Source organism: Astyanax mexicanus, chromosome 24 (assembly GCF_023375975.1).
Source record: "Astyanax mexicanus isolate ESR-SI-001 chromosome 24, AstMex3_surface, whole genome shotgun sequence".
Classification (NCBI taxonomy): domain Eukaryota; kingdom Metazoa; phylum Chordata; class Actinopteri; order Characiformes; family Acestrorhamphidae; genus Astyanax; species Astyanax mexicanus.
The window spans coordinates 10,931,540-10,955,983 of NC_064431.1; the positions used below are offsets into that span (position 1 = coordinate 10,931,540).

The 24,444-nt window shown below is 37.2% G+C and overlaps 1 protein-coding gene across 2 annotated transcripts; it reads right to left on the bottom strand.

Annotated features, from left to right (window-relative positions):
- Positions 1-1,147: 1,147 nt before the first annotated feature.
- LOC111189643 (uncharacterized) lies at positions 1,148-2,902 on the bottom strand. 2 transcript variants are annotated; one of them, XM_022663307.2, is made up of 4 exons: positions 2,636-2,902; positions 2,228-2,338; positions 1,853-2,129; positions 1,148-1,473 (listed from the first exon to the last, which is right to left on the bottom strand). In XM_022663307.2, exons 1-4 carry the CDS (start codon positions 2,722-2,724, stop codon positions 1,264-1,266), a joined length of 687 nt encoding a protein of 228 aa, XP_022519028.2. In that variant the 5' UTR covers positions 2,725-2,902; the 3' UTR covers positions 1,148-1,263. The 2 variants fall into 2 exon arrangements, with proteins under 2 accessions (XP_022519028.2, XP_022519029.2); XM_022663308.2 differs by lacking the exon at positions 2,228-2,338 and having other exon boundaries at positions 2,636-2,897.
- Positions 2,903-24,444: the final 21,542 nt, after the last annotated feature.

Here is a 24,444-nt window from a genome sequence, read left to right on the forward strand (position 1 = left end):
TTTTTTTTACCTTGATAGACCAGGAATAAGCCTTGTCTAAATTAAAAAAGTGTGTAGTTGTAGACCTGGTGATTCTATACAGACATATAACTTTCCATGTTACTACAGTTCTGCTTTTTGCTCTGCTAAAAATAAATCATGTTCACATTTTAAGTAACATTGCCACAACATCATTTAGAGGTTTATTTGACTTCACATTAATTGTATGCACTTGCTACCTGACATTAACAAAGAGTATTCACAAAGAGTATTCACAAAGAGCACACAAAAGTACCAATTGCTCTTATATAATATTCTAATATTCTGAGACACTGATTTTGGGTTTTCATTAGCTGTAAGCCAAAATCATCAAAAATAAAATAAATAAACTCTTAAAATAGATCACTCTGTGTTTAATACATCTATATAATATGAGTTTCACATTTTGAACTGAATTACTGGAATAAGGTAACTTTTCAATGATATTCTAATTTTATGACCAGCACCTGTATAAGCAATTGTACTTATTTTTATGTAATTGTATTCCTATTCAGTTGAATTTTCTGCACACAGTATTTACAAGTATTGTGTATTTAAACGTTCAGTGTAAAAGTGAAATGTAAACACATTCTTGACAGGAAACTAAAATTTTACATTTGCATATTGCAAATTCTGCACACCCGTATAGTTTATTTACTGAATAATGGGAAGGAAAAAAAACAATTTACACATGCAATGGTCATTCTGTTCCCCTCCTCCCAGTAATTTAAATTCAGTAAATGCACAGATGCATTAAAACAGAGGTTGGGTGTCTCTGGAGGATGTGTTCACCGATTTTCTAAGTGGAAGATTTTTACCACCTGTTTTTACACTCAGCTAATTCTGTATTAACATAGTTGGTTACAACTATATATGCCTTCGAAAGTTTGTTTGCATAGACTGTTTTGTAATCATGCACTCTTTCTTTCATTTAACAAAATATTGGACACATGGCAATTCTGGATGTAAAATATTTTATTTGTCAATGTTTTACATAGAAAATTGGTGAATTAGAAATAAAATGTTGCGTCTACAGAAAAATGAATGCCTTTCTTAAGCTTTTATGGTATCTTGGTACTCCCTATAATCAACATAATGTAACTAATTTTAGCAGACATAGATGAAACTTAAATGTTTAAGGAAATAATGTCTTAACAATTCCACTGTTTTCCATTGGAAAAGAATCCACTGTGGTATTTTTCTTGCTGTCACCCCATCGTCCTCTAAAATGCATTCAGAAACTTCTCATTCCAAAAGAGTCTGGCAGAACTGCACAGCAGCCATATAGATGTCAGCACCCCGTGACTGTGATGTTGCTCTGGGGTCAATGAAGTCTCTGAGTGCTGTAAACTGCTCTGCTGTAAGTGGACAGCCTGTGGCAGGAACATGAATTCCAGTATTTCTAATGTGAGGTAACCCACTGCTCTCCCAATCAATCTCTGGTATGCCCAACACCTAGATAAAAGAAAAAGTTCACTTATCAAGGAAATGCATCATACCAAACAGCTACATACACACAAATATGCAGGTCCGGGTAATCCAGGGTCAGTGTTGAAACCAGGTGGATTACAGTTAATAAGGATACATGATGGGTAGCATGGCATACCTAGGTTAAAGGCTCTGGTGACAAATCCATTACCTTAAATCTTTAACATCGTTTAAAATTTTAAAATAAATTAAAAATGTTCAAGTTTTGCTCATTTATAAATCATTATATAAAATTTGAATAAACAACTATTGAACTGTCCAAAAAATATACTACTGATTTGTTTGCAGGTTGTTACATACACACACACACAATTGTACAACCATTTTAAGTTGTAACAGTTTGTACCTCCTCATTTTGGGGCTCCTGAACTGGCTCATAAACTTGTCCTATTGCCCACAGCTGGTTTGGAGTCATGTTGCCCTCGGTTCTTAAGGGGTGATTGTCCCAGCCCTCTCGAAAAATGTCCAGGTCATCTTGAAGTCTTGGTACAAAGGTGTAATGGCAACAGAAAATGTGTGTTTGGTCTGCAATGTCAAGATAGTTGCCTTCCTCAAGATAGTGGAGGACATCGTAGTACATGCTGGTCACTGCAGTCCACACGTCTCTCCATAATCTCTCGATGCTAAAAAGTAAAAGTACTGCACCTCAGAATTTATCACAAGACAGTAAGTACAGCTGTAGCAGCTTAATTAAAAAAAGTATTATTTTGATTAAACGCACCGCTGGTTGTGGACACTTTTTCCAGAAATGAAACTGCTCCTCCCAGTTCCACGGACTGTGAACATGAGGCGTGCTATCTGGACATTCTCAACTCCCTGATCGCCCCTTACTCTATAAGGTTGCAGAATATTACTATTAATATTATTAATATATAATTTGTGATTTATTAACTTAAAAGTACATATTCCTGTAGTTACTAAACAAAGCACTAGCAATGGCAACATCATGGGTTTGGCTAAAACAATGAAAAAAGTATTTAAGCTGATTTCATTAAAAGTGTGTTTTAAAGAAATATGTAAAATATTATAACAATATGCTCAACATTTACTGAAACAAAATGAAAAAGCTTAACTCAATATAATTAACCTAAGTCATTATGTGCATAATTTATAGACTATTATAACATACCTAAGAGGGAAACCAAATCTGTCCACTGATTCCTGGAAGAAGGTCAGTGCAGTTGATGACAGGTTGTTCGTGGCAGCTCCCAGGTACATTATCTAGGTCATATAAAAATATGTCCAGGCTTCTTAACAGTATAACAAACAACACAATTTTAATAAAGTAATTAAAAACATTATACAATAAACTTAAGACATAGCAAAATATGATTTAACAACCAAAAAGAGAGAAAGAAATGAAAAGTGCAAGATTTAAAAAGGTGCTGTAATTCAAGAAACAATTATTCATAAAAATCACCTTTCTTGAAAAGCCATCCACTCCACCAAACACAACAATGTTGAATCTAATATGAGATAAAAAAAAAAGTTTTTAGTAGGTAACATATGAAAGCTGACCATAATCAATACTAGGCTGGAGTAGCTGTCCACAGACGTTAATAGGAATGCACAATCTAAGCTGAACCCAGAGGATACTATAAATTACAAATAAAACAAGGAATAACAAACCAGGCAACACCTTCCGATAATTTTAATAGCTTTAGGAGCATAGAAGGACACATACCTAATTAGTTTATGATTAGTATCAACGTGCATCATTGACTTGGGGCCTGGAACTGAATATCTTCTTCTGACAACGCAACCCATCTCCGTCATCCTGGACAGGACTCCGAGTGTGTCAACACGATGAAGTGATGCTCTAACACGGTCATACTGTACTCTGTGCCCTTCAGCCAGCAAGATTCCCTTCACCATCCTATAACCAGAGTGTGGCATTCTGGATGTGACATCAGACACCAGTGTGTCCAGCTCCTCATCTGAGAGAGTACTGTAGTGTGCCCTAACTGAGAGATTGTACTCTGTCATACGCCTATGAACAGTTCTTTCTGATACTCCTAATAGACCAGCGATGCATGAAATGGGTAAATTCATGTCAAGTAAACTTTTCAGGTATTCTTGACTGATCACCACTTTTGGTCGTCCAAGGCAACCTTGTTCCATCTGAGACCACCATGTGTGTCTCATTCTGTTGCTTTGCCATGTTAATTGCACTATTTAGCTCAGTTAAAGCCTCCAATATGGTATGGGGTACACTGATCTGAGGGGAGATGGCAGTGAGGAAAACTAGTTCTTGAGCACAGACAAATTCCATATAGTCTAAATCCAAAGGCATCCTGTCAAGGACACGCTCCAGACGCGAACGAAGCCTCTCCCAAACATGATCCAGAAGTAAGGTTAGTTGCTAAACATAAAACAAGAACAAAATAAGCTTTAATTACCATGTCATTTTAACACACCAATTCCTAACAGTTGACTCTCAAACAATAGTCAAATCTTACATGAAATTCTTACTAGCAGACCACTGCTAGGCTCTGCAGAGATTCAACTGACCATATGAGTCAAACCAGGTGTGTCATTTATGTAAATGAGGTAGACAGAATGCTTAACGTGAAAACAGCTTAATGTGTCTTAATGTATTCAAACAATGAGCTAGGAACACCAAACTTCACTCACTTATTTCTCTTCATTAGTACTCTCTAATATTGTAAGGATGAACCTGTACTACAACAGTAAAGTTAAAATAAAATGTTACATTTTTTTCCCCTCCCATTGAGACAGATTAATGTGGCTTAATATATTACAACAGCAACCTAGGAACACCAAACTTTATTAAAGTATGCCCAAAGTCAACTAACCACTAAATACCACACAGTCAACCATCCCTTACCCATTCATTTAACACTAAAAACCACCACAGCCAATTAATCATTGCCTGCTAATTAAACAGTTAATTCAGCCCCAGTCTTTCAACCATTATTTGGTTTGAATTTAGTTAAAAATAAAAGAACATCAAGACCTTCAATTGCACATGATACACAATACTTAAAATGACATTTAACTTAAATTTACTTTATCGAATTGAATATTATGCATAATTGTAAATAATTAAAGCTTAAATAAAACTATTTGGTTAGATATTAATTAAAAGGTGGGGTCATTGATTTGGCATATTTAATTAAAGTTTGGTGTTCCTCACTCATTGTCTAAATACAATAAACTGTTTCCTAGTAATAGGTTTCAATGGGTGGAAAAAGCTTAACATTGTGCTACTGGAGTACAGGTTCATCCTTACATTATTAGAGAGTACTTATGAAGAGTAATGAGTGAGTGATGTTTGGTGTTCCTGGCTCATTGTTTAAATACATTAAGCCGTGTTAAGCTGTTTTAGACTGTGCCGTAAATACTGAATTCTAAAGTGAAAAGTTTATACCCAATACCCATGCCTTCCTAAACTCAGACCAGCTCAGGCCAACCAAAACCCTTGGCTACCCACAACCAACAAGCTAGCTAGCTAGTCACCCCGCGTTATATAACGCAAAATATCAAGCTTGCCGTGTGGCGCACTGAGTATTTAGAACTCTAATTAATTACCTAGATGATTATGTGGGCGTGAAGAACTTTGTATGCACTTACCTCGTTGGGGTTCATCCTTAGTTTTCTCCCGTACAAACGCGGCTCATCTGCTCAGCTTCACCTCCTCAGACGTGAACTCGAGTGCAGCCGTGAGATGGCGCTGTGTCTCGCTAATGCTGCGATCGATCGCTCTACACAATTTACTTTTCCTGGGAAGCCCCGGATGTTGGAACTCCGGTTTGAATTCGTATTTCTGAGATCTGAATTTGAGCGACTTGAAATGTATGCATCTGATTTTTTTAAATCTGAAAATTGCAAGTTGTAATTTTGAAATGAATTTTTTTCAACAGCAAATGTCACCACATCATAAGTTCAAAACACAAAATGCATTGTCAAAATTCAAATTTATTAATTACACCATTAAAAAATTCATTTTTTTGAAATGTCATGTAAATATAATTCAAATATACAAAATTCAGATTCAAATACTTTTGTCAGCTATCTGGCTCCATACACACCATGCCATGAATGCGAAATAAATGACATTACATTCAGACCTTGGAGTGCTGAGTTCATAGGGGAAATATAATTTAAGCAGGATTAAACATAATGCTGCCAAAATTATACTCCCCCCTGTCAAAGCCCCCTGTTGAAGATAGAATAAAATGCATCACAGGACATACTCTACACACCATGACATGTATGTAAAATAAATTACATGACATTTAGACCTTGCAGTCCTAAGATCATAGGGGGAGTATTATTTCAGCTGGCTGAAAAATAATGCTGCCAAAATTATATTCCCCAATTTGAAGCCCCCCTGTTGAAGATAGAGCAAAATACATCACAGGACATACTCTACACACCATGACATGTATGACACATAAATAGCATGACATTCAGATCTTGCAGTGCTGAGATGATAGGGGGAGTATAATTTCGGCAGGTTTAAAAATAATGCTGCCAAAATTATACTCTCCCCATTTATAGCCCCCTTGTTGAAGATATAGTAAAATGCATCACAGGACATACTCTACACACCAAGCCATGAATGAAAAATAAATGACATTACATTCAGACCTTGCAGTTCTGAGATCATAGGGGGAGTACAATTTCGGCAGGCTAAAAATAATGCTGCCAAAATTATACTCTCCCCATTTAAAGCCCCCCTGTTGAAGACATAGTAAAATGCATCGCAGGACATACTCTACACACCATGACATGTATGACACATTAATAGCATGATAGTCAGACCTTGCAGTGCTGAGATGATAGGGGGAGTATAATTTCGGCAGTCTTAAAATAATGCTGCCAAAATTATACTCCCTCCAGTTGAAGCCCCCCTGTTGAAGACATAGTAAAATGCATCACAGGACATACTCTACACACCAAGCCATGAATGAAAAATAAATGACATTACATTCAGACCCTGCAGTGCTGAGTTCATAGGGGAAGTATAATTTCGGCAGGATTGAAATAATGCTGCCAAATTATACTCCCCCCAGTTTAATCTGATGAAGATATAGTAAAATGCATCACAGGACATACTCTACAAACCATGACATGTATGAAACATAAATTGCATGACAGTCAGACCTTACAGTGCTGAGATCATAGGGGGAGTACAATTTCGTCAGGCTTAAAAATAATGCTGCCAAAATTATACTCCCTCCAGTTGAAGCCCCCTGTTGAAGATATAGGAAAATGCATCACGGGACATACTCTACACACCATGCCAGGAATGCGAAATAAATGACATTACATTCAGACCTTGCAGTGCTGAGTTCATAGGGGAAATATAACTTCAGCAGGTTTAAAAATAATGCTGCCAAAATTATACTCCCCCCAGTTGAAGACCCTTGTTAAAGATAGAGTAAAATGTATCACAGAACATACTCTACACACCATGACATGTATGAAACATAAATTGCATGACATTTAGACCTTGCAGTGCTGAGATCATAGGGGGCGTATAATTTCGGCAGGCTTAAAAATAATGCTGCTAAAATTATACTCCCTCCAGTTGAAGCCCCCCTGTTGAAGATAGAATAAAATGCATCACAAAACATTCTGGCCACACCATGATATGTATGGAAAATAAATGACATTATATACAGACCTTGCAGTGCTGAGTTCATAGGGGGAGTATAATTTCGGCAGGCTTAAAAATAATGCTGCCAAAATTATACTCCCCCCATTAGAAGCCCTCCTGATGAAGATATAGTAAAATGCATTACAGAATATACTCTACACACCATGCCATGAATGCGAAATAAATGACATTACATTCAGACCTTGCAGTGCTGAGTTCATAGGGGAAATATAATTTAAGCAGGATTAAACATAATGCTGCCAAAATTATACTCCCCCCTGTCAAAGCCCCCTGTTGAAGATAGAATAAAATGCATCACAGGACATACTCTACACACCATGACATGTATGTAAAATAAATTACATGACATTCAGACCTTGCAGTCCTGAGATCATAAGGGGAGTATTATTTCAGCTGGCTGAAAAATAATGCTGCCAAAATTATATTCCCAAATTTGAAGCCCCCCTGTTGAAGATAGAGCAAAATACATCACAGGACATACTCTACACACCATGACATGTATGACACATAAATAGCATGACATTCAGATCTTGCAATGCTGAGATGATAGGGGGAGTATAATTTCGGCAGGTTTAAAAATAATGCTGCCAAAATTATACTCTGCCCATTTATAGCCCCCTTGTTGAAGATATAGTAAAATGCATCACAGGACATACTCTACACACCAAGCCATGAATGAAAAATAAATGACATTACATTCAGACCTTGCAGTTCTGAGATCATAGGGGGAGTACAATTTCGGCAGGCTTAAAATAATGCTGCCAAAATTATACTCTCCCCATTTAAAGCCCCCCTGTTGAAGACATAGTAAAATGCATCGCAGGACATACTCTACACACCATGACATGTATGACACATTAATAGCATGATAGTCAGACCTTGCAGTGCTGAGATGATAGGGGGAGTATAATTTCGGCAGTCTTAAAATAATGCTGCCAAAATTATACTCCCTCCAGTTGAAGCCCCCCTGTTGAAGACATAGTAAAATGCATCACAGGACATACTCTACACACCAAGCCATGAATGAAAAATAAATGACATTACATTCAGACCCTGCAGTGCTGAGTTCATAGGGGAAGTATAATTTCGGCAGGATTGAAATAATGCTGCCAAATTATACTCCCCCCAGTTTAATCTGATGAAGATATAGTAAAATGCATCACAGGACATACTCTACAAACCATGACATGTATGAAACATAAATTGCATGACAGTCAGACCTTACAGTGCTGAGATCATAGGGGGAGTACAATTTCGTCAGGCTTAAAAATAATGCTGCCAAAATTATACTCCCTCCAGTTGAAGCCCCCTGTTGAAGATATAGGAAAATGCATCACGGGACATACTCTACACACCATGCCATGAATGCGAAATAAATGACATTACATTCAGACCTTGCAGTGCTGATTTCATAGGGGAAATATAACTTCAGCAGGTTTAAAAATAATGCTGCCAAAATTATACTCCCCCCAGTTGAAGACCCTTGTTAAAGATAGAGTAAAATGTATCACAGAACATACTCTACACACCATGACATGTATGAAACATAAATTGCATGACATTTAGACCTTGCAGTGCTGAGATCATAGGGGGCGTATAATTTCGGCAGGCTCAAAAATAATGCTGCTAAAATTATACTCCCTCCAGTTGAAGCCCCCCTGTTGAAGATAGAACAAAATGCATCACAAAACATTCTGGCCACACCATGATATGTATGGAAAATAAATGACATTATATACAGACCTTGCAGTGCTGAGTTCATAGGGGGAGTATAATTTCGGCAGGCTTAAAAATAATGCTGCCAAAATTATACTCCCCCCATTAGAAGCCCTCCTGATGAAGATATAGTAAAATGCATTACAGAATATACTCTACACACCATGCCATGAATGCGAAATAAATGACATTACATTCAGACCTTGCAGTGCTGAGTTCATAGGGGAAATATAATTTAAGCAGGATTAAACATAATGCTGCCAAAATTATACTCCCCCCTGTCAAAGCCCCCTGTTGAAGATAGAATAAAATGCATCACAGGACATACTCTACACACCATGACATGTATGTAAAATAAATTACATGACATTCAGACCTTGCAGTCCTGAGATCATAGGGGGAGTATTATTTCAGCTGGCTGAAAAAAAAATGCTGCCAAAATTATATTCCCCAATTTGAAGCCCCCCTGTTGAAGATAGAGCAAAATACTTCACAGGTCATACTCTACACACCATGACATGTATGACACATAAATAGCATGACATTCAGATCTTGCAGTGCTGAGATGATAGGGGGAGTATAATTTCGGCAGGTTTAAAAATAATGCTGCCAAAATTATACTCTCCCCATTTATAGCCCCCCTGTTGAAGATAGAGTAAAATGCATCACAGGACATACTCTACACACCATGACATGTATGACACATTAATAGCATGATAGTCAGACCTTGCAGTGCTGAGATGATAGGGGGAGTATAATTTCGGCAGGCTTAAAATAATGCTGCCAAAATTATACTCCCTCCAGTTGAAGCCCCCCTGTTGAAGACATAGTAAAATGCATCACAGGACATACTCTACACACCAAGCCATGAATGAAAAATAAATGACATCACATTCAGACCCTGCAGTGCTGAGTTCATAGGGGAAGTATCATTTCGGCAGGATTAAAACAATGCTGCCAAAATTATACTCCCCCCAGTTTAATCTGATGAAGATATAGTAAAATGCATCACAGGACATACTCTACAAACCATGACATGTATGAAATATAAATTGCATGACATTCAGACCTTGCAGTGCTGAGATCATAGGGGGAGTACAATTTCGTCAGGCTTAAAAATAATGCTGCCAAAATTATACTCCCTCCAGTTGAAGCCCCCCTGTTGAAAATATTGTAAAATGCATCATATGACATACTCTATACACCATGACATTTATGTAAAATAAATTACATGACATTCAGACCTTGCAGTGCTGAGATCATAGGGGGAGTATAATTTCGGCAGGATTAAAAATAATGCTGCCAAAATTTTACTCCCCCCATTTGAAGCACCCCTGTTGAAGATATAGTAAAATGCATCACAGGACATACTCTAAACACTATGCCATGAATGCAAAATAAATGACATTACATTCAGACCTTGCAGTGCTGAGTTCATAGGGGAAGCATAATTTCAGCAGGATTAAAAATAATGCTGCCAAAATTATACTCCCCCCAGTCAAAGCCCCCTGTTGAAGATAGAGTAAAATGCATCACAGGACATACTCTACACACCATGACATGTATGTAAAATAAATTACATGACATTCAGACCTTGCAGTCCTGAGATCATAGGGGGAGTATTATTTCAGCTGGCTGAAAAATAATGCTGCCAAAATTATATTCCCCAATTTGAAGCCCCCCTGTTGAAGATAAAGCAAAATGCATCGCAGGACATACTCTACACACCATGACATGTATGACACATTAATAGCATGATAGTCAGACCTTGCAGTGCTGAGATGATAGGGGGAGTATAATTTCAGCAGGCTTAAAATAATGCTGCCAAAATTATACTCCCTCCAGTTGAAGCCCCCCTGTTGAAGACATAGTAAAATGCATCACAGGACATACTCTACACACCAAGCCATGAATGAAAAATAAATGACATCACATTCAGACCCTGCAGTGCTGAGTTCATAGGGGAAGTATAATTTCGGCAGGATTAAAATAATGCTGCCAAAATTATACTCCCCCCAGTTTAATCTGATGAAGATATAGTAAAATGCATCACAGGACATACTCTACAAACCATGACATGTATGAAATATAAATTGCATGACATTCAGACCTTGCAGTGCTGAGATCATAGGGGGAGTACAATTTCGTCAGGCTTAAAAATAATGCTGCCAAAAGTATACTAACCCCATTTGAATCCCCCCTGTTAAAGATAGAGCAAAATACATCACAGGACATACTCTACACACCATGACATGTATGAAACATAAATTGCATGACATTCAGACCTTGCAGTGCTGTGATGATAGAGGGAGTATAATTTCGGCAGGCTTAAAAATAATGCTGCCAAAATTATACTCCCCCCATTTGAAGCCCCCCTGTTGAAGATATAGTAAAATGCATCACAGGACATACTCTACACACTATGCCACGAATGCAAAATAAATGACATTACATTCAGACCTTGCAGTCCTGAGATCATAGAGGGAGTATTGTTTCAGCTGGCTGAAAAATAATGCTGCCAAAATTATATTCCCCAATTTGAAGCCCCCCTGTTGAAGATAAAGCAAAATGCATCGCAGGACATACTCTACACACCATGACATGTATGACACATTAATAGCATGATAGTCAGACCTTGCAGTGCTGAGATGATAGGGGGAGTATAATTTCGGCAGGCTTAAAATAACGCTGCCAAAATTATACTCCCTCCAGTTGAAGCCCCCCTGTTGAAGACATAGTAAAATGCATCACAGGACATACTCTACACACCAAGCCATGAATGCAAAATAAATGACATTACATTCAGACCCTGCAGTGCTGAGTTCATAGGGGAAGTATAATTTCAGCAGGATTAAAATAATGCTGCCAAAATTATACTCCCCCCAGTTTAATCTGATGAAGATATAGTAAAATGCATCACAGGACATACTCTACACACAATGACATGTATGAAACATAAATTGCATGACATTCAGACCTTGCAGTGCTGAGATCATAGGGGAGTACAATTTCGTCAGGCTTAAAAATAATGCTGCCAAAATTATACTAACCCCATTTGAATCCCCCCTGTTAAAGATAGAGCAAAATACATCACAGGACATACTCTACACACCATGACATGTATGAAACATAAATTGCATGACATTCAGACCTTGCAGTGCTGTGATGATAGAGGGAGTATAATTTCGGCAGGCTTAAAAATAATGCTGCCAAAATTATACTCCCCCCATTTGAAGCCCCCCTGTTGAAGATATAGTAAAATGCATCACAGGACATACTCTACACACTATGCCACGAATGCAAAATAAATGACATTACATTCAGACCTTGCAGTCCTGAGTTCATAGGGGTAGTATAGTTTCGGCACGCTTAAAAATAATGCTGCCAAAATCTCTCCCCAGTTGAAGCCACCCTGATGAAGATAGTCAAATGCATCACAGGACATACTCTACACATCATGACTCACAAGAACTTGTGTAGGACCCGTGTAGGGCTGTATACTTTAATAGGACAATTTTATAGTCTATGCGGACTTTGACTGTAAACCAGTGCAGTTATGATAGGACTGGACTAATCTGGTCAAATTTTCTAGTTTCAGTAGGGACCATGGCTGCAGCATTTGGAACTAACTGAAGTTGCTTTAAGTTACTGTAGGAACATCCTGACAGTAGTGCATTACAATAGTCTAGCCTTGAGGTAATGAAGGCATGTAATCATTTTTCTTTGTCATGCAGGGATCAGGCATTTCTTAGCCTGGCAATGTTATGGAGGAGTAGAAAAGCTGTTCAAGTAACACTAGATATGTGTTTAGCGAATGCCAAATCTGAATCTATAATAACGCCAAAATTAGCTGCTGAACCAGGTGTGACTAAGAAGTCGGCCAGATTTAACATTACGTCTGATAATTTATTTCTTGCAGCTTCTGAATAAAAGAGAAGTTTAAAGTTCAAAACAAAGCCGTTTAACTCTCTAAGGCAGGGGTCTCAAACTCATTTTTGCCGAGGGCCACGTTGGCATATTGGCTGTCCTCTGAGGGCCAGATGTAACTTATAAATATAAGAAAATGTAACCAGATGTAATACAAAATTAATGTAATTACTCCTTAATGTTAAATAACTCTCAATATACTATTTATTCAATCAAATATTACAGTTGCATGGAAAAATGGTTGCTTGTTGCTCTATTAACATAAATCCTTTTAATTTATAAGTTATATTAACTTTGATCACTGAAATAAGGCTTAATAAATATAAAATCAAAAATTGTGAGCTGTGACAGATTTAGCATTTCCTCAGATTTAGCAGTTCCTCATCCAACCACTAGTCGGAGCTGCAGCTGCAGCACCACAAGCCCGCAGTCTTTGCTTAGTCAGAGCTGCAGCCCAGCCACGGGCTACAGGGCTCAGCTGAGCCAGTCTGGAGCGTTTTTAAAAATTTGTAAGTTCTTCTGTGTATGAAATAAAATAACCCCACTAACCGGATAATACAGCTCTCTACAGTTCATCTTTCAGCCCAAGCAGCTAACAGCAGCAGTTTAGAGCAGCGTCACGGAGTCACTGCTCGGATTACATTATAAACAGGTCAGTTAGCGCGCTGCTAACCTCAGGATGTTTATAACTACGGAGTTTAGTGGACACACCACGGCTGCAAGGTTAGACTGTTGAAGGCTACTGAAGACTACTAAAGCAGGCAACGCAGCGTAAGCAAAAAAAAAACAAAAACCACACACACACACCAAAATACAAGTTAAGATAAAATATGAAAACGAACATAATAAAGCATAAATAATTAAATTGAATTGCGGGCCAGATGTATGTTTATTTTGTTAACCCGTGAGGGGCCGTATGAAACCGTGTCGCGGGCCGCATGTGGCCCGCGGGCCGCTACTTTGAGACCCCTGCTCTAAGGAGAGAAAGGAGCTCAGCATTGTGCTTCTCAGAGCCTGAAACATCAATCAACAGCCTTTCCTGCATTCAAGACACAAATGAAGGAATCCAGGGCCCACTGCACCAGCATATGATCTCACAATGGGTCTCATCCCGGTACATAATGGCAGTCTAAGGGTTAACTGTATTGAAGGAAAAGAAAAAGAAATCACATCATTTAATTTTGTCTCACTGTCCTTGGTCATAGTCTATAGTTCATAGATAAAAATATAAACAAACTGTTTCACTTTGTTCAAGCTTTAGAAATAAAACCATGATGAATACGGGCAGATTTCAGGATGGGAAATGACATTATCTTAATTCACAAAAATCAGGACTAAGAAAAAACACCACTATTTGCAAAGACATCTTTCCACACTAGAGGATTATAGATGATCTAAGTATGAACTGATTATCAAAAGTGTCTGAACCCCACCAAACGCTGTTAAAACACTGCAAATCTAGGCAGTCAAATTCACCATTGCAACCAACAGTCTCAAAACAACAGGGAATGTGTTTTTTTCAGTTCTTAATACTCCTGCCTGGATATCCATCTTTATAATCTTTTTTTTTTACAGCACCATGTATGTACTCAGCCTGTATGCTGTGCTCCAGTCACTATAGCTGCACACTGCACTTGTTAAAATTGATAAATTGATATGAGATTTTATTTTTGGATAAATAAACCTTTATATACATATTTAACTGTTTGTTTATTTAAATGTCTTTTTCCCCAAAGGTACACAAAGCCCTATAATGGGCACTGTGATGTTTTGACTTGTGCTCTGCTGGTAAAACTTGGGTCCAGTCATTCACATAAATGTTACTTTGACACATACCAGGCCGCAAAAATGGTTTTCTCAAAGTATAACATATTTTCAATGTATACTGCCTCTGCCCTTACTTTTTAAACTGGTGCTGATGTAGCAGGTTGAAGATCACTACATGATGTAGAGCATGAGGGTGCCAGTGAGAGAGGAGGAGCCTTCAATTGCTGACACAACGTCCTTCAGTTTTTTTACAATATCTGGTAACTTTAAGTAAAAAAAAAAAAAGAACACGATTAAAGAATTTGTGGGATGTCACATAACTTGTTTTTTGTTGAGAGACAAATAATACATACTGTGGTATGTTACATACCTTTAAGTGCTGACACTATGTCCTCAATGAGCACAGATCTCTTTTTCGGAGGCTGCACAAAGCTCTCTTCACTCTCAGCATCTATCAGACTCTTTAACACAACAAAGCAAATTTGCCAGTGTTAAATCAGCAATGTGAGTTTTAAATGTAACTTGATTTACATGTTAAAAACAGAAACCTGAGTGATTAAAAACGAGTGAAAACAGAATGCCCTGAAATCAGCTCGCACACACCCGACCTCTCTCTTCCTTTGTCACGTGACCCCGCGCGGTTGCGCGCAAGGCACACTAGATGTGCTGCAGCAGCAGTTCAGTTCAGCGAGTCTTCAGCACGGCAACAGATAGGCTTCTTCTCCCCCGTGTCCCACCAGCCAGGTAACATACACATCAAGTAAAATTGTACCGTTTGCCCTCTAAGCCCAACGTGAAATCATTTTGTTGTGCAGTAAAATGTCTCATACAGCACCACGTGCGCTAAAAAGTGCCCTTTTTCCCCCAGAGCACTTGCCCCCAAAATGTCTGTGCACACCACTGGCTGAAACTCACAATTTCCAGTGAATTATTTATGGTTGTGGATTCCAGGCCAACAACTCTTACATCTGAGTCTGTATCTGTATCACACAGTGGAGGGGCTGTGTTGGGATCAGAGCATTTTCTCTTCCTGAGATCTTCTTTAAGAGCCTCAACCATGTGCTTTTGTGCCTTTTTGACAGTGTGTGAGCACAAAATTAAATAAAAAATGTAAAAATGTTAAACTTAGAGACACCCACAATCACAGAAATCGAAAGAGTTCTGCTGATGTCACGATCAAGTCAATTTAATTTTTGTGCTAAGAATGGTCTATTATCCAAAAACATCTAGTTAACATTGTTTCTGTGGTCAGAAAACTACTAGTAATAAATCTGAGGAGGAATGACAGTAATAGCCTACAATATGTAATTATACAGCTGATGTATAATGGGGAACCGCAATGTAGGCCTGATCAAAAAAGGTGATGTCATTGATGATGACCAATAAGTAACCTGATGAAGGTAATAATCATAAATTTGGAAAATTCCCAGAAAACTACAAAGGAAGCAACAAGATGCCATAAACCTAAAGTAATGCAGATGTTTGCAGTATAATTTGATAAATGCCAGGATAACAAGTTTTTGTAAGATGGTAAACACATGATTATACTTTTTATTCATAATATATTTCTATTGCATTTTCTATTGTTTTTCTAAACAGTAAAGAAAAAGCTAAAGTTAAGTTAACTTTGTTTAAATTGTCCAGGCCTGCATCATAGGCGGGATAATCTAATATAATGTAGCATAATATAATAACAAACATAATATTATAGTAATAAATAACGTCTGCCTTCATTATGTCTGTGAATCATACAATTGTGCAAGAAATACCTTGCACAATAAGGCATTCAGGTTAGGTCTTGAGTTCACAATTTCAAGCACCTGAAAAAATACAGTTCTAAATAAATACTGATTTTCTTATATAAACTGACACAAACTACTTATAATGAAACACAATTGGATAATATTCTTGTTAATAATATAGTTGTAGTGAAAAAATAGTAGGCTTCTATATTAAAGGAATAATGCTTTGTAGTCAAAATTGTAGTCAACCTTTGCCTTATTCTTTGGGTTAACACGAAGTGCAGTAGTTGTGATGTCTGGGTTCTAAACGGAACCTGTAAACATAAAACAGACTTCAAAGGTCCACGGTGTATAAAAAAACTAGCAAGTTAATGTGCATGCATTTAATTCTCAACAATTAATTAACAACTGTATGAGGTAAATCAAAATGCTGCAAAAATACCTTTCTTGTAGGTTCTTCTGTATGTGAGGACTTGCTAAAATCACTAGAGCACAGAAAAAGTGATCTTACAAAAAAACATAAAGGAATTGGATACATGATGTCTAAGCAGAGCACACAGTATAATATACTTTTACAACACTGCTAGAAGCAGTGTGTTGCAATCTTTGGGACACTTGGCTGTAAGTACTGGTCCACTCATGGCAATCAACAGACACATTTAGACAGCTAGCTAAACCGTATCAAAGCTCAGGTTACGTCACATTCAGATAATCTTGTGACCCTTTTTAAAATTCTTCAATATTTTTTGCACTACTTTAGCAAAACTGTGTATGTGTACACAACAATACCTTTTAACTAGTAATTACAAATAAAACTGAACATGTGACTAACCTTTCCTTTCGTTTTAAGGGTTGTTCTGCTTTTGTTCTTCATGTTCAAAAAGATCTGTTGAAACATACTACATTTTATTACAACGTATTATTGCACATATTATAATATTACAATATTAGAAAGTTTTTATTAGCCTCTAATAATGTGAGATAAGTGTCACTATTGGGAAAATGTGCATGATTTTGTCAGGGTATACTGTTTTCAGGAAATGTACAAATATATATATATATATATATCTTGTTACAATATAAGTAAGTTATACAATATATAACGTTACACAAAAATATACACCATCTAGCTTGCCATTTTTATACGTAAACAGTTCTTTTAAATCATGTATTGCACTTTGGAACAACTATATTCATTACATACTACTTAAAACAAAAAGACACTGAGATTTGAATCTAATGAAGCTTTGCACTGCACTGCACAGCCTCTGCTAGCTTGCTATCTAGGTTATCTCACTAGCTAGTTAGCTAGTTAGTTAGCAAACTAGCGTTCACAGTGGTTAGCTAGCTAGTTAACTAACATTCACATTCGTAGCTTAAAGTTAAAACGATGGTCTTATTTGGTTTTGTCGTCATTTACATTAGGTAAGATCACATGTTCTGAACTCTGTGCTACTTATTTACTAGTCCACCATCAGATAACGTTTTCAAAAGTCGTTCACCAGCCCTTACCCAGCCACTGCGCCCTACTAATAAGAGCCCTGCTCATTCAGCGCAGCTCCCCGCAGCCTTCAGCTGCTCCGCCTCACCCAGACAGAGGCTGCGCTCTAACTAAGGCATACCTGCTGAACAGTGTTGGGAGTAACGCCGTTACTTTTTTTCAGTAACGAGTAATCTAACTAATTACTCTGACTGTAACTATAACGCCGTTACCATTTTCTGACACCCCGTTACTGCACGTTACTTTAGCCGCTCTATGAACTTTTTTTTTTGTTTTAACTTCGCTTTGCCCTGGTTAATCCCTCCTCTTTCCACCGGAGTCAAGCTATCCGCGCTTCGGAAATTCCTAGTCGAGTCATCCGCGCTTTAAATTTAGATGCGCGTATACGCGCGATTTTACGGTAAACAGACGCGCAGGCGGAGAGCACGCTAAAAAACACAGAGAAGGGGAGACCGAGGGGAGACATACATTAAGCCCAGAAACGAGAAGAAAACGGAAGAAAAAATAACTCACCTCACTGTATTTTGTGCAGTAGATTATCTATTTGATATAATACCATAACAATCCCATCAGTGTTAAAGAGAGAGTTTTATATTAATATTATTTTTTCAATCCATGCTTCAAATTAAATTTCTCATTGTTTTCCCATAATGCCAAAACAGGTCCACTACCATTTGAAAGAGTCCATCCTAGGGTATCACCTCTGCAAGTATGGGCAAATTCCACTGTATTGTTTATTTTATATTAATTAAACAAAATTTTATGCACGAATAAAATACATTCCTCATGATTTTCCCATAATGCCAAAATAGGTCCACTGCCATTTGAAAGAGTCTGTCCTAGGCTATGACTCCTGCAAGTTTGGGCAAATTTTACTGTATTGTTTATTTTATATTATTTGTTTTATTTTTTATTCATGCTTAAAATTAAATTTCTTTTGATTTTCCCATAATGCCAAAATAGGTCCACTACCATTTGAAAGAGTCTGTCCTAGACTATGACTCCTGCTAGTTTGGGGGAAAAAATTTTATGCTCAAAAATGTTTTTTTTTTTTCATGATTTTCCCATAATGCCAAAACAGGTCCACTACCATTTGAAAAAGTCTGTCCTAGGCTATGACCACAGGATTCAAGGGGAAATACTGGCTACCACACAAGACCACAAGGAAAAGGAGAACTTTGACACTTGGACTTTGTTGTACTTTGTTTTATTTGTTTTGGCATTATGGGAATATCATGAGAATTTTCATTTAAAGCATGTGTTTAAAAAAATTAATTCAAAATAAACAATACAGTAAAATCTACCCAAACTTGCAGTGGTCATAGCCGAGGACAGACTCTTTCATATGGTAGTGGACCTGTTTTGGCATTATGGGAAAATTATGAGAAATTTAATTTTAAACATGAACAAATAAATTAATATAAAATAAACAAAACAGTAAAATTTGCCCAAACTTGCAGGAGTCATAAATAAAAAAATAATACAATTTATATAAAATAAACAATACAGTGAAATTTGCAGAGGTGATAGCCTATGTTGTACTCTTTCAAATGGTCATGGACCTGTTTTGGCATTATGGGAAAATCATGAGAAATTTACTTTTAAGCATGAATAAAAAAATGTAAAAAATTTTTATAAAAAAAACAATACAGTGAAATTTGCCCAAACTTGCAGGAGTCATAGCCTAGGATGGACTCTTTCAAATGGTAGTGGACCTATTTTGGCATTATGGGAAAATCATGAGAAATTTAATTTTAAACATGAATAAAAAATAAAGAAAATGAATATAAAATAAACAATACAGTGAAATTTGCCCAAAATTGCAGAGGTGATAGCCTATGTTGTACTCTTTCAAATGGTAGTGGACGTATTTTGGCTTTATGGGAAAATCATAAGAAATTTAATTTTAAGCATGAATAAAAAATAAAACAAATAATATAAAATAAACAATACAGTGATATTTGCCCAAACTTGCAGGAGTCATAGCCTAGGACAGACTCTTTCAAATGGCAGTGGACCTATTTTGGCATTATGGGAAAATCATGAGGAATTTATTTTATACATGCATAAAATTTTGTTTAATTAATATAAAATAAATAATACAGTGAAATTTACCCATACTTGCAGAGGTGATACCCTGATGGACTCTTTCAAATGGTAGTGGACCTGTTTTGGCATTATGGGAAAACAATGAGAAATTTAATTTGAAGCATGGATTGAAAAAATAATATTAATATAAAACTCTCTCTCTCTCTCTCTTAAACACTGATGGGATTGTTATGGTATTATATCAAATAGATAATGTACTGCACAAAATCTACAGTGAGGTGAGTTATTTTAATCCGTTTTCTTCTCGTTTTTGGGCTTAATGTATGTCTGAATTAATATTACCGACTGAAACGTGTCTGTCTCCCCTTCTCTGTGTTTTTTAGCGTGCTCTCCGCCTGCGCGTCTGTTTATGTAAAATCGCGCGTATACGCGCATCTAAATTTAAAGCGCGGATGACTCGACTAGGAATTTCCGAAGCGCGGATAGCTTGACTCCGGTATTTTGGCATTTTGGTAAAATCATGAGAAATTTAATTTTAAACATGAATAAAAAATATATATAATAATAATAATATAAAATAAACAATACAGTGAAATTTGCCCAAACTTGCAGAGGTGATAGCCTATGTTGTACTCTTTCAAATGGTAGTGGAGCAGTTTTGGCATTATGGGAAAATCATGAGAAATTTAATTTTAAACATGCATACAATTTTTTTAATTAATATAAAATAAACCATACAGTGAAAATTGCCCACACTTGCAGAAGTGATAGTCTAGGATGGACTCTTTTACAAGGTACTGGATCTGTTTTGGCATTTTCTCGTTTCTGGGCTTAATGTATGTCTGAATTAATATAACTGACTGAAGCGTGTCGGTCTCCCCTTCTCTGTGTTTTTTTAGCGTGCTCTCCGCCAGCGCGTCTGTTTACCGTAAAATCGCGCGTATACGCGCATCTAAATTTAAAGCGCGGATGACTTGACTGGGAATTTCCGAAGCGCGGATAGCTTGACTCCGGTCTCTTTCCGGTGAACTCGAGCTTCTGGCCGCTGTGCCTGTGGTTTGGCGTGGTGAAGTGAGGCACAATTGTGACGATTTGCGTGCTCTAATCAATTCAGTGATTGCCGTGGACAGGCCAATTTCCGATGTAAGGACGTCAAGCTCTTTTTAGCTGCTTCGGTTTTTGTGGTGCTGCTGCTTTCTCTTTTAGAGCTTAGATTCTCTGCCCGAACCCGACCTAACCCGAGGACCGACCCGAAATCGGGCTCCTATTTTTATTTTATATAATCACAATGTTGCTAAGTAACCAATTATTATTGTTCACTAAAGCCAACAAAATAGCGAAAACTGAAAGTGAAAAAAACATTTGTGTTAACTGAATCTAATAAAAACGGTAATTAAAAGGAAGAAACATAACTATCTGGAACTGTATTTTGTGTTTATAAAACTAAAACTGAAATTACTGATAGAAAACCCTAATTTTCGTGTTTAATTTACTTATAAGCGCTGTTTTCACTCATGGAGTTGCACAGCGGGCGGTGTTGTGCCGATTCTGTTTGCAAAGCGGAGTCAGATTCAGCAGGGAGTCGGATACGGCAGAGCAGCAGCAGCGCGCGGCACCTCGTGGTCAGTGGCGTTAGTCCTTGTGTAAAGCGCTCGCGCTAGCCGCAAAATACAACAGAAAACACTGAGAAACTGCAGAATTATGTATGGGATTAGAATATGAGCGCCAGGCAGATGAAAGTGAAACAGGAGATACAGTAGGTGAGAACATTTACCTGTGAGTAGCTCATACCAAAACAGGCAAATCTCTCTCTTTCTCTATCTCTCTCTTTCTCTCTCACGTTTCTTAGACTGATCTCTCTGATAAGATGTGTGAAAACTAAAAAAAAACTAGCAAGTCCACTCTAAAAACTTACTGAACAGAAAAAAAAATAATAAAATTAAACTATAATAAAAATGAAAAATGTAATCACATAGCTGGGCGCACGTGAACGCCTCCGCGTTTGACTTGCAGCACTGTGTGTAGCTGTTCTTAATCATTTTAATTAAATAATAGTTACATGCTTCTATGTTACAGTGTTAATTAACATAATTCTAATTATATTTCGCTCATTCAATCAGCCGGAAAACAGACAGTTTATGGGGCGGATCGGGTCGGGCTCATAATGACAGTTCATGTTTCGGGTTGGGTCGGGCTCGGGCAAAACGTGCACGGCTCGGGCTCGGTCGGGTAGGATTTTTTGGTCCCGATCTAAGCTCTATTCTCTTTTGGTGAAGCTGTTATATTAATACCATTTTTACGGTCATTCGATTGTTGTTTTTGTCCATTCTTTTGTTTTGTTCATATATAAATATTTCCTTTGAGTGTGGCTTGGTTTGTTTAATTTCATCCCCAGACGCGCTATTCCGTTTTTTTCCGTTTTAGTAATTTTCTTTGGTTGTGTGGAGAATTTCGTTTTTTTTTTTTTTTTAATTCGTTAGATTATATTTTTGTCAACATTTTGTTGACAAAAATACAGCATGCCAGCATGCCAGTTTGTATTTGATGCAGATACAAATCTTAAAAATGACTCATTTTTTTAATGATTCGTTTGTCATGCCAGATTAAAGACATTCTTGAAAACCCAATTTACATTTATCTAGAGAGACAGCAGATAAAGAAGGGGTTCTGAATGACATACAGTTTGGAGCAGAGTACAGAAAATTAAGACAAACTGGCCAACTATGTGAACATGATATTAGTTTACTGTGGAACCTTGATGAAATTCCAACTTTTAAAAGTACCAGATTTGGCCAGTTCAGTGTCAGGTTATTGAACTACAGCCTAAAGACAGGAAAAGGACATTTGTATGCCATGTATTTGGCTTGGAGAAAAGAAACCAAACATGCACTCTCTCCTTTGTAGATAAACTCTCTTATCTCTACAAAAGGATGAAAAGGATGGTATCGCATGAAGACATCCACAGAATAGAGAACAGCGGTCCAAGGTGTTTGCACTCATATGTAGCTCAGACTCTGTTGCCCGCCCATTAATTCAGAACACTGAACAATTCAATGGGCTGTATGGGTGTGATTTTTGCTGTCACACAGGTGGAGGACCCTATCCATTCAGAAGACCAGAACCTGTTCTCAGATCTGAGGCAAAACATTATGACCATGCTATGTCAGTCATGGGGTGAAAGGCCCATCTGTATTGATGAGGTTAAAAAACGTTTTAGATGATTGATGGCTTTTTTCCTGAGTACTAACATAGTGTTTGTCTTGGTGTGACTCCACAGAAGGTGAATATGTGACTGGATTCAATAAATCACAGCAAAAAGTATATGCAGAAAAACAGAAAAAAAACATAAATTTTGGAAAGCTTCAGAGTTGAGGTCATTTCTTCGTTTCTATTCATTGCCACTTGTATGTAATGTTAATTCAGCAGAAATGGTCATCCAGTTTGAGGTGCTGTAAGGCACTGCAAATGTGTTGTTCAATGTACACCTGCTGACACACATTGCAGCCAGCGTACCAAAATGGGGTCCTTTGTGGGCAACTTCTAAATTTTTTTTTCATTCAGTGGCACTCTTGTGAAGTACAATGGAACTAAACATGTGCCTGTCCAGATTGTAAAGAGATTCCTTAGGTGGAATAGTCTATCTAAAAGGGGAGTAAAGTGCATAAAGAATGCAACCAATGACATCAAAGATCTCTTCTCTCAGCTTCAGAACATCAATTGTTTCAATACCAAATCAGAATACCTCAGTGGAAATGTAAGGGTGTTTGGTACTGCTTCAAACTGAGTGTCTTTATAACACAACCTAGCCACTAAAGCCTTTAATGATGGTCCAGTAACAAAGTCCACGCATTAAAGTCATTTCCTTTTAGATGATGTATATTTCCACTCTGATGGTAACAACAGGTTGCAGAAGATAAATAATTCTATTGAAGAATTACAAGATGGAAAACTGTAAATTGTGCAGGTGAAAAAACGTGCTGTGTGGGGGTGGAGGAGCTTGTTAGGTCAGAAAGAAAACTCAGTTAAACACTTCATCTATGTTCGTGCATGAGGTATCTGAGTCAAATACATGCAGGGTTTATCAAAGGAAAATGTGTCATGATCAAGAGCAAAAAACATATGCCATTCCTCTACCAAATAATGTAGAGAGAGACTGAAAATGTTTTACAGATCCAAAATGAGATTTTTGTCACATTTAACATAAAATTATGGAATCACATGGAAAGATCTATTCAATAGAGAGCAGTGGTACTGAGTTGGTGCTTTGGGGATGAGGTGGGGTGGTGACCATCTAATACTCTGACCTTACTAATGCTTTTCATGCTGAATGCAATCAAAGCTTTCTACAGAGAGTAATGACAGCATGCTAGAATAATTTTAATACCCTTGATTTCTGTAGAAACAAAAAATGAGCAGGTGTTCCAGTAGTTATAGTCTATATGAATTAATGCTTTTTTTCATTTTATTTGTCACGTTGAAAAAGACAAACAATTTGAAGACAATAATTAATTGCTTGTCAAAAATCTGTACACATGTTTTCATATGTTCAATATTTATGAAAAATTAAATACATTAGAAAATTCACTTTA

Bases quoted from the DNA above. Each gene is read 5' to 3' on its own strand.
- LOC111189643 (XM_022663307.2), bottom strand. From the start codon at position 2,724: ATGTACCTGGGAGCTGCCACGAACAACCTGTCATCAACTGCACTGACC. The intron at 2,339-2,635 runs GTATGTTATAAT...GCAACCTTATAG, and splicing joins AGATTTGGTTTCCCTCTTAG to AGTAAGGGGCGATCAGGGAG. The intron at 1,474-1,852 runs GTACAAACTGTT...TCTTTTATCTAG, and splicing joins AGGAGCCCCAAAATGAGGAG to GTGTTGGGCATACCAGAGAT.